This window comes from Pteropus vampyrus, unplaced genomic scaffold, assembly GCF_000151845.1.
Source record: "Pteropus vampyrus isolate Shadow unplaced genomic scaffold, Pvam_2.0 Scaffold455, whole genome shotgun sequence".
Taxonomy (NCBI): Eukaryota; Metazoa; Chordata; class Mammalia; order Chiroptera; family Pteropodidae; genus Pteropus; species Pteropus vampyrus.
Window position 1 is genome coordinate 366,293 of NW_011889236.1, and position 12,285 is coordinate 378,577.

The 12,285-nt window shown below is 44.9% G+C and overlaps 1 protein-coding gene across 1 annotated transcript in view; it reads left to right on the forward strand.

Moving 5' to 3' along the window:
• Nucleotides 1-12,285, forward strand: part of LOC105306715 (receptor-type tyrosine-protein phosphatase T-like) — a gene marked incomplete at its 3' end in the record, with an annotated part of 597,375 nt that overhangs the window by 114,303 nt on the left and 470,787 nt on the right. Inside the window, exon 7 of the mRNA XM_011381898.1 lies at nt 4,527-4,701. Coding sequence (XP_011380200.1) covers nt 4,527-4,701 — 175 coding nt within the window. The remainder of the gene's footprint in view (nt 1-4,526; nt 4,702-12,285) is intronic.

The window sequence follows — 12,285 nt, forward strand, 5'->3', positions numbered from 1 at the left end:
GCCTCTGTCTGGGGCTGAGACGGTGACTGGGACCTGTGTTTTTACACATTCGCTCTGCTCAAAACCCATCTCCATGTTGCGACAGCATTCCGGCGTCTTAGCTTCTCACCATCGCTGGTGTTTTAGAATCTCTCCTGATCCCTGTTTCTAGGTTCCTGGGTCACTGCTCATCTGCTTTGACCTTCAGCACCTGCTTGTCCTTTTGACTGGGCTCATCTCTCTGAACTTAACCTTCATTTCTTCTTGCCCGTGGTCCATCATGGTGCTATTTCCTGTCATGGCTCTGGGCCCTCCTGCTCGTCCCTGTCCTGCTGTTGTCTGCTCCCAATATGACAAGTGCGATTATCAAAAGTCCTATTTTCCACAGATTTTATAAGACAACCTGCAATTTGTTATCCTTCGATGAGAGAAGGGCTGGTGGTTCAGGAGCTAAACAGGAGAAGGTGAATTGTTTAGGGAGATGCACTTTGAATTCTTTGGTTCTGCTGGAACCTGCCATCATTAAGAAGAAAAGTATATAATACTGGAGGAAACATCGAAATGAAATTTAACCTAAATGTGAAAAATGAATGTTTTCTACTTAATTAGCCCTTTGCTCTTTTTGTGAGTTTCTTACTGCTGATGCAACAAATTATACAAACTTAGTGGTTTAACACAACACAATTTATTATCTTATAGCGTGGAGACCAGGGGGCAGAAATGGGTCCTACTAGGCTAAAATCAAGGTGTTGGCTGGGCTGTGTTCCTTCTGGAGGTTCTAGGGGAGGGTCCGCTACCTAACCTTTCTCAGCTTCTGGTGGCTGTCTGCATTCCTTGGCTCACGGCTCCTTCCTCCATCTTCAAGCCATCAATCATGTCATTCTGACCTCTCCTTCTGTCGCCACATCTTTTTCTCTGGCTCCGACCCTTCTGCCTCCCTCTTTCACAGCTGAGATCCCTTGTGATTACGTTGGGTCCACCTGGATGACCCAAGATGATCTCAAGATCCTCAACTTCACCACATCGTCAAAGTCCCTTGTGCCATGCAAAGTGACATGTTCCCAGGTTCCAGGGATTAGGATGTGGACATCTTTAAGGGGCATTATTCTCCTTACCCCACTTCTCATGCCTATTTTCATGGTTAATTTGGAGAGCTCTCCTAACACCAGAAGATGCCTTCCGGTGCTAGGCGTTTCACACACTTTCTCATTTATTCATCATAATAACTCCATAAAGCAGACAGTACGATCAAATCCAGTGCCTGTATGAAGAAATGAAATCACCTGCCCAAAGTTGCACAAACTGAACATTTGATTGCATATTTTATTATCAGTTTCTAGCTCCACCCCTGTCCTCTTACAAGTATCGAAATAACTGTAGCCTCCTGGGAGCTAACCTCTGACCACTGGGGGACCACCTGCATCCAGGAGGGGGTGCCTCAGATGTGAAAACAATTGCAGATGAGGAGTTTTATACCAGATCGGTTTGTGTATTTATTTGTTTTTGGTATTATTTTTTCCTGTCTGTATTTTAGTATACTTCTTTATCCTTAACAATAATTGTGAGAATAGAATAAGGAAAGGGGAAATGTTTATATGAACATGTACCTCGGTTATTGTGGTTTTCATAACTTTATCAAGTAGATGGTGGGGCATTTCAATCTGAAGATTTAGATCTCATTTTAGTACAGGAAAAGGACCTAATGTATCTTGAGATATGATTTGTGCTCCTTTTATTCACCTCTCTTCCTAAGGATACCAATTACTTATATGGTAGTTAGTTGTCTGGTATCTGTTTTCTTCAATTCTTTGTATCTTTGCTTTTTTGCTCTCTGGGTTATTTTTTTCCAAAACTGTCCTCCAGGTCACTGATTTTCTGCAATGTTGGTCCTGCTACAAATCAGCTTCTAATGCCATTTCGAATTTTGCACAAGGCATCACTTGTTATAATTCTCCCCTTTGCTATTTTCTTTCTTTGTACTTTTCCTTATCGCCTCACTTCTTAACTCATGTTCCTTAGACCCCAGGTGTTGACATCACTCTCGATTTCTCCTTTATTATCCCCCAAATGTCTGGGCTGTTCAAAGCGTCGGATGTCTGAGGAAAAGCCCTGTGTCTCATGACATATGCATTTTTACTTATTCCCCTCCCCCTTCCACACGGCATCCCTCTCCTCACCCCCTACTTTTGCCTTTTTTTTTTGGTCCTCGTTTAAGAAGTTGGTAGCAAGTAGGTCAATCCTGGTCAGTCACAACCGATACTCTCTCACATTTGGGAAAGAGGGTGCTCGAGAAAGTGAGTGATGGAGTAGTTACCTCCACATTAGAGCAACACACTTGGTGTTCTCAGCACAGGCTCTGAAGCCAGATGCCCTGCATTCAAATCCCAGCTCGGTCTCTTCCAAGCTGTGTAAGCGTGGGCAGGCAGTGTCACTTCTCTGAGCTTCAGCTTCCTCGTCGATACAATGCAGGTACTAAGTGTACCCATTTTATGGATTATTGTGAGGAATTAATGAGAAGGCATATGAGACTCTTAGCTCATAATAGTACTTAGCCAATATTAGCTTAACAAAGAAATAAAAGATGAAAGTTTTTACGGCGTTATAAATAAATCCAGTTAGAAGACATCCATCCGTGCATCACTCATCACTCCCTCATCCAGATCCACCGTGGTAGCCCTGCAGGGCCTCGTTCACCAGTGGGGACAGTGGGCTTCTTTGACACACACATCTCTTCTGATGCCTTCCTACATTCAGCCAACTCTTCCTGAAATCAGAGCCCATTCCTGGCATTTGCCAGGATTTCCTTTACTTCCTCTTTGCACTGTTTTGGGAAGGGGAACTGTGTTTGGTTCAAGTTGTACTGTGAGGCAGGTGGTTGGCAGTTACAGCCCTAATGACTCCCACCTGCTTTCATTTCCTCATTTTGTCTGGTTAAGTTGCTTAGTTTCTGGAATGGGAGGGGGTTGTTACTGTGTCTCATACTTTAAAAAATATCAGCTATTTTATTATTTTCAAGTGTAAAAGCAATACATGTCTGAGGCAGGAAGTCCAGAGAATGCCAAAAAGTAAAGGGAAGAAGGAACAACCATCACCTGCAATCTCCCTGCTCACTCGGGAGGCTTTGATTACGCCATGGTTCTTGGCTTCCTGCTCGCTGCCCTCCCTCGCTGTCCCACCTCATTCGCTTGATACAGCTGAGCACTTTGGCTCTACCACCTCTCGTGTCCCAGTCCTGACACATCATTGATGGAGGTGATGGAATATGACATGGATGAAAGTTGGTCACTTACGTGGTGGGACTATTTACTTTGTGCAGGAAGCATTGAAGACCGCATCTTGGAAGACTCATAAATCACAAGGTTTCCCTAGAGCCAACCAGACAATTAAAACCTTCAGTTTTACTTTTGGAAAATAATTAAGGCAGGCAGCAAGGAGAAGGTCTTAGTGAAAAGAATGCTTGGCTTGAAGTTCGAAGACTTGAATAAGGGACTTATTTGCTTTACATATTCATTTAACCTTGTTGATGTGAATTTTTCTAAGAGCAGCAATGATACCTGCCTCAAACAAGGCTGTGAGGATTAAAAAGAAAATTCAGAGATTAGCACATAGTAGGTGCTTCATGAATATTCAAACTGCATCTTCATTCACGTGCCTTACCAGTTATCATAACTCGCTGCTGTGAAAGAGTCTCATTCAAAATCAGAGCATCACCCCTAAGATTCAGGATGGTAAAGACAAAAATGCTTGCACATTCTCCTTGATTCTAGAAATGTTTATCATGTCTCGAGCTTCCTGGGCACAGTGCTGGAGGTGAAAAGAGCAAAGTGCTGCCCTCAGGGAGCTCACAGTCTACAGTGGGAAACACTGGGAGGTGAAAATGCATGGGAAGTTTGCACTGTACATACGGAGTAAATAGCTTCCGGAAGGTGCCGTGACTGTTGGGGCAACGTACCTGAGATGGTGATGAGCTGAACTGGGTTTTTAAGGGAGAGGGAGACAAGAGATTCCAGGGGAGAGAGCGTGTGCCCAGGAGGGGAGGTGAAGCCCCCATCTGCAATCTACCCACGAGGACACATCGGACCTGGTGGGGTGGGACTCGGAGCCTGTTGGCAGTGTGCCTGGAAGCCAGTGTGGGGCCGAGGGCCAAGCTTTTTATGATCACTTCTTGCCTTGGGTTTTCACTGATCTACCTGAGCCTGTCCTTGGAGGAACCCTGTAGGTTCTGCTTTCAAGATGAAGGAAAATGGGCGAAGGGTGAAGAGGCTAAGTGCCAACCCCCAATGCAGGCCGAGCAAGGAACGAAAGTTTTTAGCAATGGCCTATGCCCTGTCTTCGTACCACCAGACATCTGCCCTCTTGAATCAGCTCACAGGCAAAGTTTATTCTTGAATCAGATCACTCCCCAAAACCAACCACAGAAAAACTCCGTAATATGGAAAGTGACAGGCCTCAGGGGTGTGGGGACGGGTGGAGCTTCTGTGCTTGGGGTCACCCAGGAGCATACGAGCATATGATTTCTCCTCTCCCTCCCTCCCTCTGTCCTGCAGCAATGGAATGGGAGGGACACGGCCCTCATGGTCACCCGCGTGGTCAACCACAGGCGCTTCTCGGCCACAGTCAGCGTGGCGGACACTGCCCAGCGGAGCGTGAGCAAGTACCGCTGCGTGATCCGCTCGGATGGTGGCTCCGGTGTGTCCAACTATGCTGAGCTGATCGTGAAAGGTGAGTGCTGCCGGCTGTGCCTCTCCCCATGCGATGCATTTCATGGGGGTTCCTTGGCTTCGTCCTTGCAAAGCATGGCAGGTGTTAAGGGACCTTTTCTCATCTGCAGCCCCTCCTCCTCCTAGGCAGGGTAATGAGACACGCTCTCCAATCCCCTACTCCCACACACTCCAAAATGAGATGTTATTGAAAATCACGCAATATTGCATTGTGATTCAAGGTTGGATCTGACTTACAGGAGCCATATGTGAAAGCCTGTGGGATATATGACAAAGACGACATCTCCAAATTTGGCTTTATTTTGCATTTAAAGATAGAGCGAACCTATGTCCTTGTGTTTTGGTGGCATTTCGTTGCAGTGTTCAGAGAGTACAGTTGTTTCTGAGGGTTTTTTTTTTTTTTATTGAAATGTATTATAATGACAATATTTTGGAAGGACTTTTGAAATAAATAATCCCCCACTTTACTGGCCTTGATTCAGTTCTTTTCAATTTTCTTATTCTCGTTCACCTTGATGTATCGTTGATATGCTTTCCATTTAAATTCGCAGATTGCTTCCATTTCTGCTTCTTTCATAGAGCTGGATATCCCGTTTAGTCTTTAAAGTCTACGTAATCTTTGTTACAGTGCTTAATGGTTGTATACTATTTCATCAAGTGAATCATCCCATTTTTTAAAATCTCCCTATATGTAGTTATTTCAGTAATTCCAGGTGTTTCTGTTTTACCTTTTTTTGTGTGTGCGTGTGTGCACGCAACAATTAACACCTCGATGGATTCTTCCAAAAGAACATTTTTATTCTATTGAGCCAAATTATTCACTTGGATAAATTCCCTAGGGGTAGAATTGGTAGGCCAAAGAATATGAGCATCTTTATGGATTTTTCTTTGTGTTGTAATATTGCTTTTGCAAAAAACAGTTCGACAGTTTACACTGGCAACTGCAAAATAGGAATGTACTCATTTTGCAGAGTTATGTTCCCCGGTTAAAATTTTAATATAGCATAATGCAATGGGTGAAATAATGAAGCCATTCCTCTTGTGCTCGCTATAGAATGGTACCTGGTGTGTTTGAAGGTAAAAACATTGATCGGCCCCGCAGCAGGCCCCCAGGTGGGTTCCCTTGGTCCAAGTACAGGTTGGTGTCAAGCCCTTGACCTCTGTTTGCTGGCCCCTTTGAAACTGGTAGCCTAGCCTGGACCAGACTGGGGTTTGCAGTCTGGGATTCTCTCTCCTGGGCTGTCTTGACTCTCGATGGATATTCACATGGCTGACTATTTGTCATCATTCGGGTCTCAGCTTGAACGTCATCGTGTCATCTTCTCTGAGAGAGTTTCCCTGACCCCACCTTCCCCTGGCCCCACATTCTGGTGATCGCATTCCGTCACATCGCCTTGTCTCTTTTTCTATGTAGCGCTGTCATACTTCAAAAGTATGTTTTTCCTTTATTTGTTTACTTGGTAGTTTTCCATCTCCCGCATTAGGATGCAAGCTCTGTGCAATGAGGGGCATCTTCTGTTTGATTCATGGTTCGCAGTGAGTCCCTCAAGCTTTGTGGAGTGCCTGGCACAAATGCTGAGCATGCTGAATTGTATGAAATCGCCCATGTTCAACTGTTTTGACCTGTACAATCAGTCATTTCATGAGGCTCAACCTTAAAATATTTGTTGAATGATGGATGAGTGAATGGATTATTGGCCTCAGCAGGAATTCATTTCATCACCATAATGCCTTGAACACTTAGGCTGAAGATCAACAAATTAGGCAGTCATGAACAAAACAACCAGAGGGGGAAAAAAAAAAACCATCTTGAAATCTTTTATATTCAAAAGAAACCATTGTTTTGATCACATTAGGTTCCCATCTTTTTTTTTTTTTTCTTTCTTGGTGCTGTAAGATTGATTTGTGTGACAAGTGGCCTTTGCAGGCCATTCAGGTACTCAGTGAGTATGTAATTTCCTGAGCTGTCCCCTCCATAATGCTCACCTTACCTTTTGTGTGGTGACCTCCCAGGCTGGAACTGAACCCCTGCGAGAGAACAGACCGCAGTCTCGTGCTCTCCATGGTCTTGCCAACAACACCTTGCACGTACCTGGCACTGCGTTGGTCATGGAAAGAATATGGGAGCGAGTATAGCATTCTGAACTTTTCACATCAGACAAATGAGACCAGGAAATACATGTTTTGTTTTGTTTTTCCCTTGTATTCTCAGTTGTGGGAGAGGAGGTCTGGGAAGCCAGCTGCAGAGGCCTGTGGGACGGAGGATGTTATTTTCGTCATTGCCTTTATTTGGAGGGGTGGCCAGGTTTACTGATGCAGTGACTGATTCTTCACTGGCTGTGCAGCTGGGGCCAGAGTTCAGCCTGGAGGAAGCGGTGCGATGGCCAGGTTTGGGAATGTGATCCAGGAGCCCATGCTGCTTCGTTTTAAGGCAGGTGCTGCGTGGCCTTTTTCGGAGTCGCCTTCCCAGTGAGTGATGGTGGATTGACACTCTCTGTAACCTGGTCCTGTTTTATGATACGTTGATGATATCTTTTATGGGATATCACTCCATTTAATGCTCTTTTTTCCCCCTATTATATATTTTTTTCCTTCTTATATTTAGTTGGTGGTAAGCTTGAATGTAGACGCTCCTTTACACATGTGATCTCAGCTAGTCCTAATTGTGGCTCTGCTCTTTAGTTTTATTTTAACTCGTTTTACGGCGGGGAGAACAGCCATAGCCAGCTGGAGAAACAGAGAGCAGTCCTGAGTGGCAGAGCTGGGGTCCCGCTGGGGGCTGGCTCATGCTATTTATGCCACACTTGGAGGGCCTGAGTATTGTGGCCTTGTTGGCACCTGGTATCGTGATGTCATGAACAATGTAGAAAGGGTCCAGACAGCAGGCAAGGTGATGGGAGTCCCTGGACCTGTTGCTAACTTGCACTTTTAACTCATGCTCCCTACCTCTCTAGAATAGAGCAGTAATTTTTAGGTTACTAGAGAAATAAATTTAACCCTACACACACACACACAGAGACACAGACACACACACACACACACACACTCCTAAAGAGCCAGTGGCACCCAAGCCCAACAAGAAAATGAAAGTCAGGGGTCACCCAGAAGCAACAGCAACCAGAGAGAAGCCTGTCACCCTGGAATGTGTGACCAGGAACCCATTTGAAGGTAACATTTGGGTTGAAAAGAGCATTTGGGGAAAGTGTCTTATGAAGAATGACTCACTCACCTCTAGAGCCCCTTGCCCCGGCTGAGCCAGGATGCTTAAATACTTTAATACTGAAATATTTGCACTTGATAAATAAAAGGGAAAATATAAATCTTTCCTTTTTTCAGCAAAGGGAGAAAATCTGAGAAACAAAACAAAACGAAAATATTCTCAAGGGCTAAGTGATCTCCCAGAGGATGGGGCTGTTCTCTAAATTGAATTTCCTCTTCCTGGTTTACACATCACACAGGTGGTATGGGCTGAGGGACAGGGAGCTGACGCTGGGGCATCACAGAAAGAGAACCTCAGGTAGCCTTTTTTCCAGGCTTCTTCCGTTTACTTCAAGTTCAGAGACAGGAGAGAACTCTGGAGCTGGGATGTCCAGGTTTGAATCCCGGCCCCATCTTGTCTCAGCTCTATAACCTTGAACATCAGCCTCTCCCAACTGCAGCCAGCTCAATGGGGATATGGGATCACCTCCCTCAGAGGGATATGTGTCCTGAGGACTAATCGAGATGGTGGATGTAGGAGCTCTTAGAACAGTGCCCGGGCCCCGGCCCTACAAGTATTTGTTTAGTAAAATAAATAACTTGCTGATGTGGGTGGGACTTCCCAGGAAAGGAAGGAAAAGGTGGTGAAGGGCTGGATGGGTGGGTGAGGACAGGACACCTGACCCAAGTGCTGATTTAACTGCTAGCTATGTGGCCTTGACGAAATCACTGAAGGAGTCCTCTGTAAAGTGGGGACCGGTGCTCTCTCCCCATACGGTCAAGGGCTGAGCATAAAGAAAGGAAATAAAAATAAAAATGGAAATAAAAAAGTGGGGGCCAACATGTGGGCTTGAGAACATTTGGGTCATGAGGTCCACGTGGTCTCTACTCACCGGGAATCATTCATTTAGAACTCAGGCTATGCTGGCGTTGGAAGTCACCAGCTCCTCAGTGCCCGAGGATGCCAGGAGCTAGAGGCCCCTCTGATGGCATTTATGGCAAGTGCTCCCACAGGGCCAAGCAGTGGAGGCCCAGGCTGGGTCTCTGTCTCTCCCTAAACAGGTGTGTTTATGGCTGCTTTGGTCACAGCTAATGTGCTATCCTGGGACTGTGACCATCAGTGCTTCAGAAGACGTCACCTAATTTGAGTGTTGGTAATGTCAAATTCTCGGGGTGACACACAGATCAAAATGAAAGCAAATTGGAGTTACTTAATCTGAAGAGCTGTTTAATGAGTTGTGATAATGCACTTGGTATACGTTAGATTACTCTGTAATTGAGGTTTCGCTCAGTTGACAGTCCGGCCCCTTGACCTACCCGTCCCAGACCAGAGCTCATAAACGTACTTACTCTCTTCCCTGATTCTGGGTTTCCTGCTGTCTTCAATTTCAAGGCGTTTCAACTTATCCCAAGGACAAAGGCATCTTCAACCCAGATGTGGTTCTGATGAAAATTCACTAACATAAAAAAGTTTGTTATTGGTAGTGATTTTTAAATTTGTCTTCCAGCTCCATTTAACAACCTACAACGGGCTCAGAAGCCTCTTATTAATACGCAGTTTAGTGCCCAGAAGAAATATAATACTGGAGCTGAGAGTCAGATGTTCTGATTTAAGAAACGATATGACTTCCTGTTGAGGCCACTTAGTAGGTTCAAGAGTAGGGGTTTTGGATGTAAACACAGCAGAGTTTCAATTTCAGTCATGGCCCCAGCTCCTTGACTTCAGGCAAATCACGCACGGGTTCACCCTGGGCTTCAGCTTCCTCATCTCTTCAGTGAGGCGTGGGGGTTGACTTATCTAACTGGATCCTTATGAGAGGGAGATAATATATGTATGGATCCCAGGACAAAGTGGATACCACACAGTTATACCTGTAACTATCAATCATCATATTTTAATGTCATATTAAGGGGTATTTCCCAAGTACATTGTCCATTTTTCCTTATCCTGCTTAAAGGAATGATACGCTGTACTATGGAGATTTAAATTTAGTCATCTTAAAGTCTCTCTTCTCTAAAATGGGATTAATGTTATCAGTGTAGTCCATTGACCAAAATCAGTTCCAGAAATGCTTTATTTATGTTGCACTGTCTTTCTTTTTCAACATTTTGTTTCAATATTTACACGCCTCTTGAAGTTGTATCAGGCTTGGCCACACTGAGCCTGCATTCTGAGTTGGCTGCAGTAGATACACATGGCTCTTTCGTTCTGGGGTGCATGCTCCAAAGCTGCCAACTGCGCACACTTGGCCTATTTTGCTTATATTACTCCTAGTCTGGTTCCTGTAGGCATTTGATTTTATAGCCTCTGGGTTAGAGTTTGCGTGGCTGCAGTAGCTGACTCATCCCCTTGGTCATTTGATTAGTAGTTAATGGGCCCCCAGCTATGTGCCAGGTAGTGTGATAAGCTCATGGTCTAGAGGAAAGAATCGTGCAAATCGATAATGCATGGCTATCTAGTTTGTGTCAGGCACCTACTACACTGTCTTACCAATCCTATCAATAACCCTGTGATATACATGCTGTTAGCATCCCACTTTTACAAATGAAGGAATGGAGGCTTAGAGAGGTTAGATAACTTTCTCAACACAGGTTATATGTTGCGGAGCTAGGATTTAAACCCAGACCTGCGGGCGCCTCAGACCATGCTCTTTCTTATAACACATTTCTTATAAAATCCAACACGGGAGGCTCCGTAATTAGGTGTGAGCTGAGGAAATACAGAGGGTGGAACAAGTAATGCAGTTTGGGAAGGTCTTGGAAGGCTTCTAAGAGTGGCCCCATTCAAGCTGGGCAGTCTGAGTTACGGTTTTAAGACATGAGCGGATGACACATTTGAGGCTGGTAATATAGGCAGAGGGACATTTGTAGAGTCTTTGTACCAGAGTAGAGTTGGAACTTCATTCTGTAGGAGTCAGGGGGCTCCGATGGACCCCATCCATGGTCTGCAACAGCAGTGCCCACACTCTCGAGGCTGGACCTCTGCATCCATCTGTTCTCTTCCCTGGTCCTTCCTGTGCCCAGGGGAAGCCATTGTCAGGCAGGTGGCTACAGTGAAAAGCACAGCCCGAAGATCAGAGGCATATGAGATTGGGAGCCCCAGAAACAGACTTGACAGGGATTCAAGTGCAAGAGTTTTATTTGGAATATAGAGAGGTGAGACGGGGAGAAAAGGCAATCCATAAAGTGGCATTTTCAAGCAAGTGATTATTGCGGGCCTCTAGAGCTCAGTCCTACTGGGGAACTGGGATTCAGTGCAAACTCCTGAGGCGTGAGGGAGGTGGGGTATTTGTATCCTCGCCCCCACCAGTCATTGTCGAGGGCTGCTCCTGGGATGTTTATTTCCTAGCACTTCCGGCTTGTTGCACAAGACAGAGGGGAACTACTGGGGCTTTGGAGAAAGCCCACAGGACAGCCATCGAGGCTCAGATATGACAGTAGGAAGTTTGTCTGCCCTCATTGAAATAATAAGGCCTGAGAGATAGCAGTGGCTTACAACAGCTTCTGCTACAGGGATCCCGCAGCGCCTGCTGCCAAGGGAACCAAGGCTGCTGGCTGTTGCCTCGCCAGTGGGAGCAGCCACTTTCTAAGTCTGTCTAGAACCTCGCTACTCTCCACCACCTCTACTTTCCAGGGGTTGGCAAACCTCTCCTGTGTTGGGCATGATAGTCAATATTTTCAGCTTTGTGTTGCAGCTACTCAGCTCTGCTGTTGTAGTAAAAGTAGCCACTGAAAATATGTAAATGAATGAGTGTGGCTGTGTACCAATAAAACTCTATTTATAGAAACAGGCAGAGGGCTGGATTTGGCTCCTGGGTCTGTTTGCTGATTGATCACTGCCTAGGATGACTATGTCATCTTCTTCCCTGCTTCTCTCTTGTGCCAGCCACTGAGGTCTATTTTTTTTTTTTTAATAATTTTTTAGTTTTTTGATTACTGTTGACATACAGTATTATATTAGTTTCAGGTGTACAACATAGTGATTAGACATTTATATAACTTACAAAGCAATCACCCCAATAAATCTAGTGCCTATCTGACACCATACATAATTATTACAATATCGTTGGCTATATTTCCCATTCTATACTTTACATCCCTTTGACTGTTTTGTAACTAACAATTTGTACTTCGTAATCCCCTCCCCTTTTTCACCTATCTCCCCAAACCCCTCCCATCTGCCTCTGTCAAAATGTTCTCTGTATCTATGAGTTCATTTCCGTTTTGTTTGTTCATTTATTTATTTTTTTCAGATTCCATATGTAAGTGAAATCATATGTCATTTTTCTTTCTCTGTCTGACTTACCCCACTCAGCACAATACCCTCTATGTCCATCTGTGTTGTTGCAGATGGCAAGATTTCATTCTTTTTTATCGTGAGTAATAT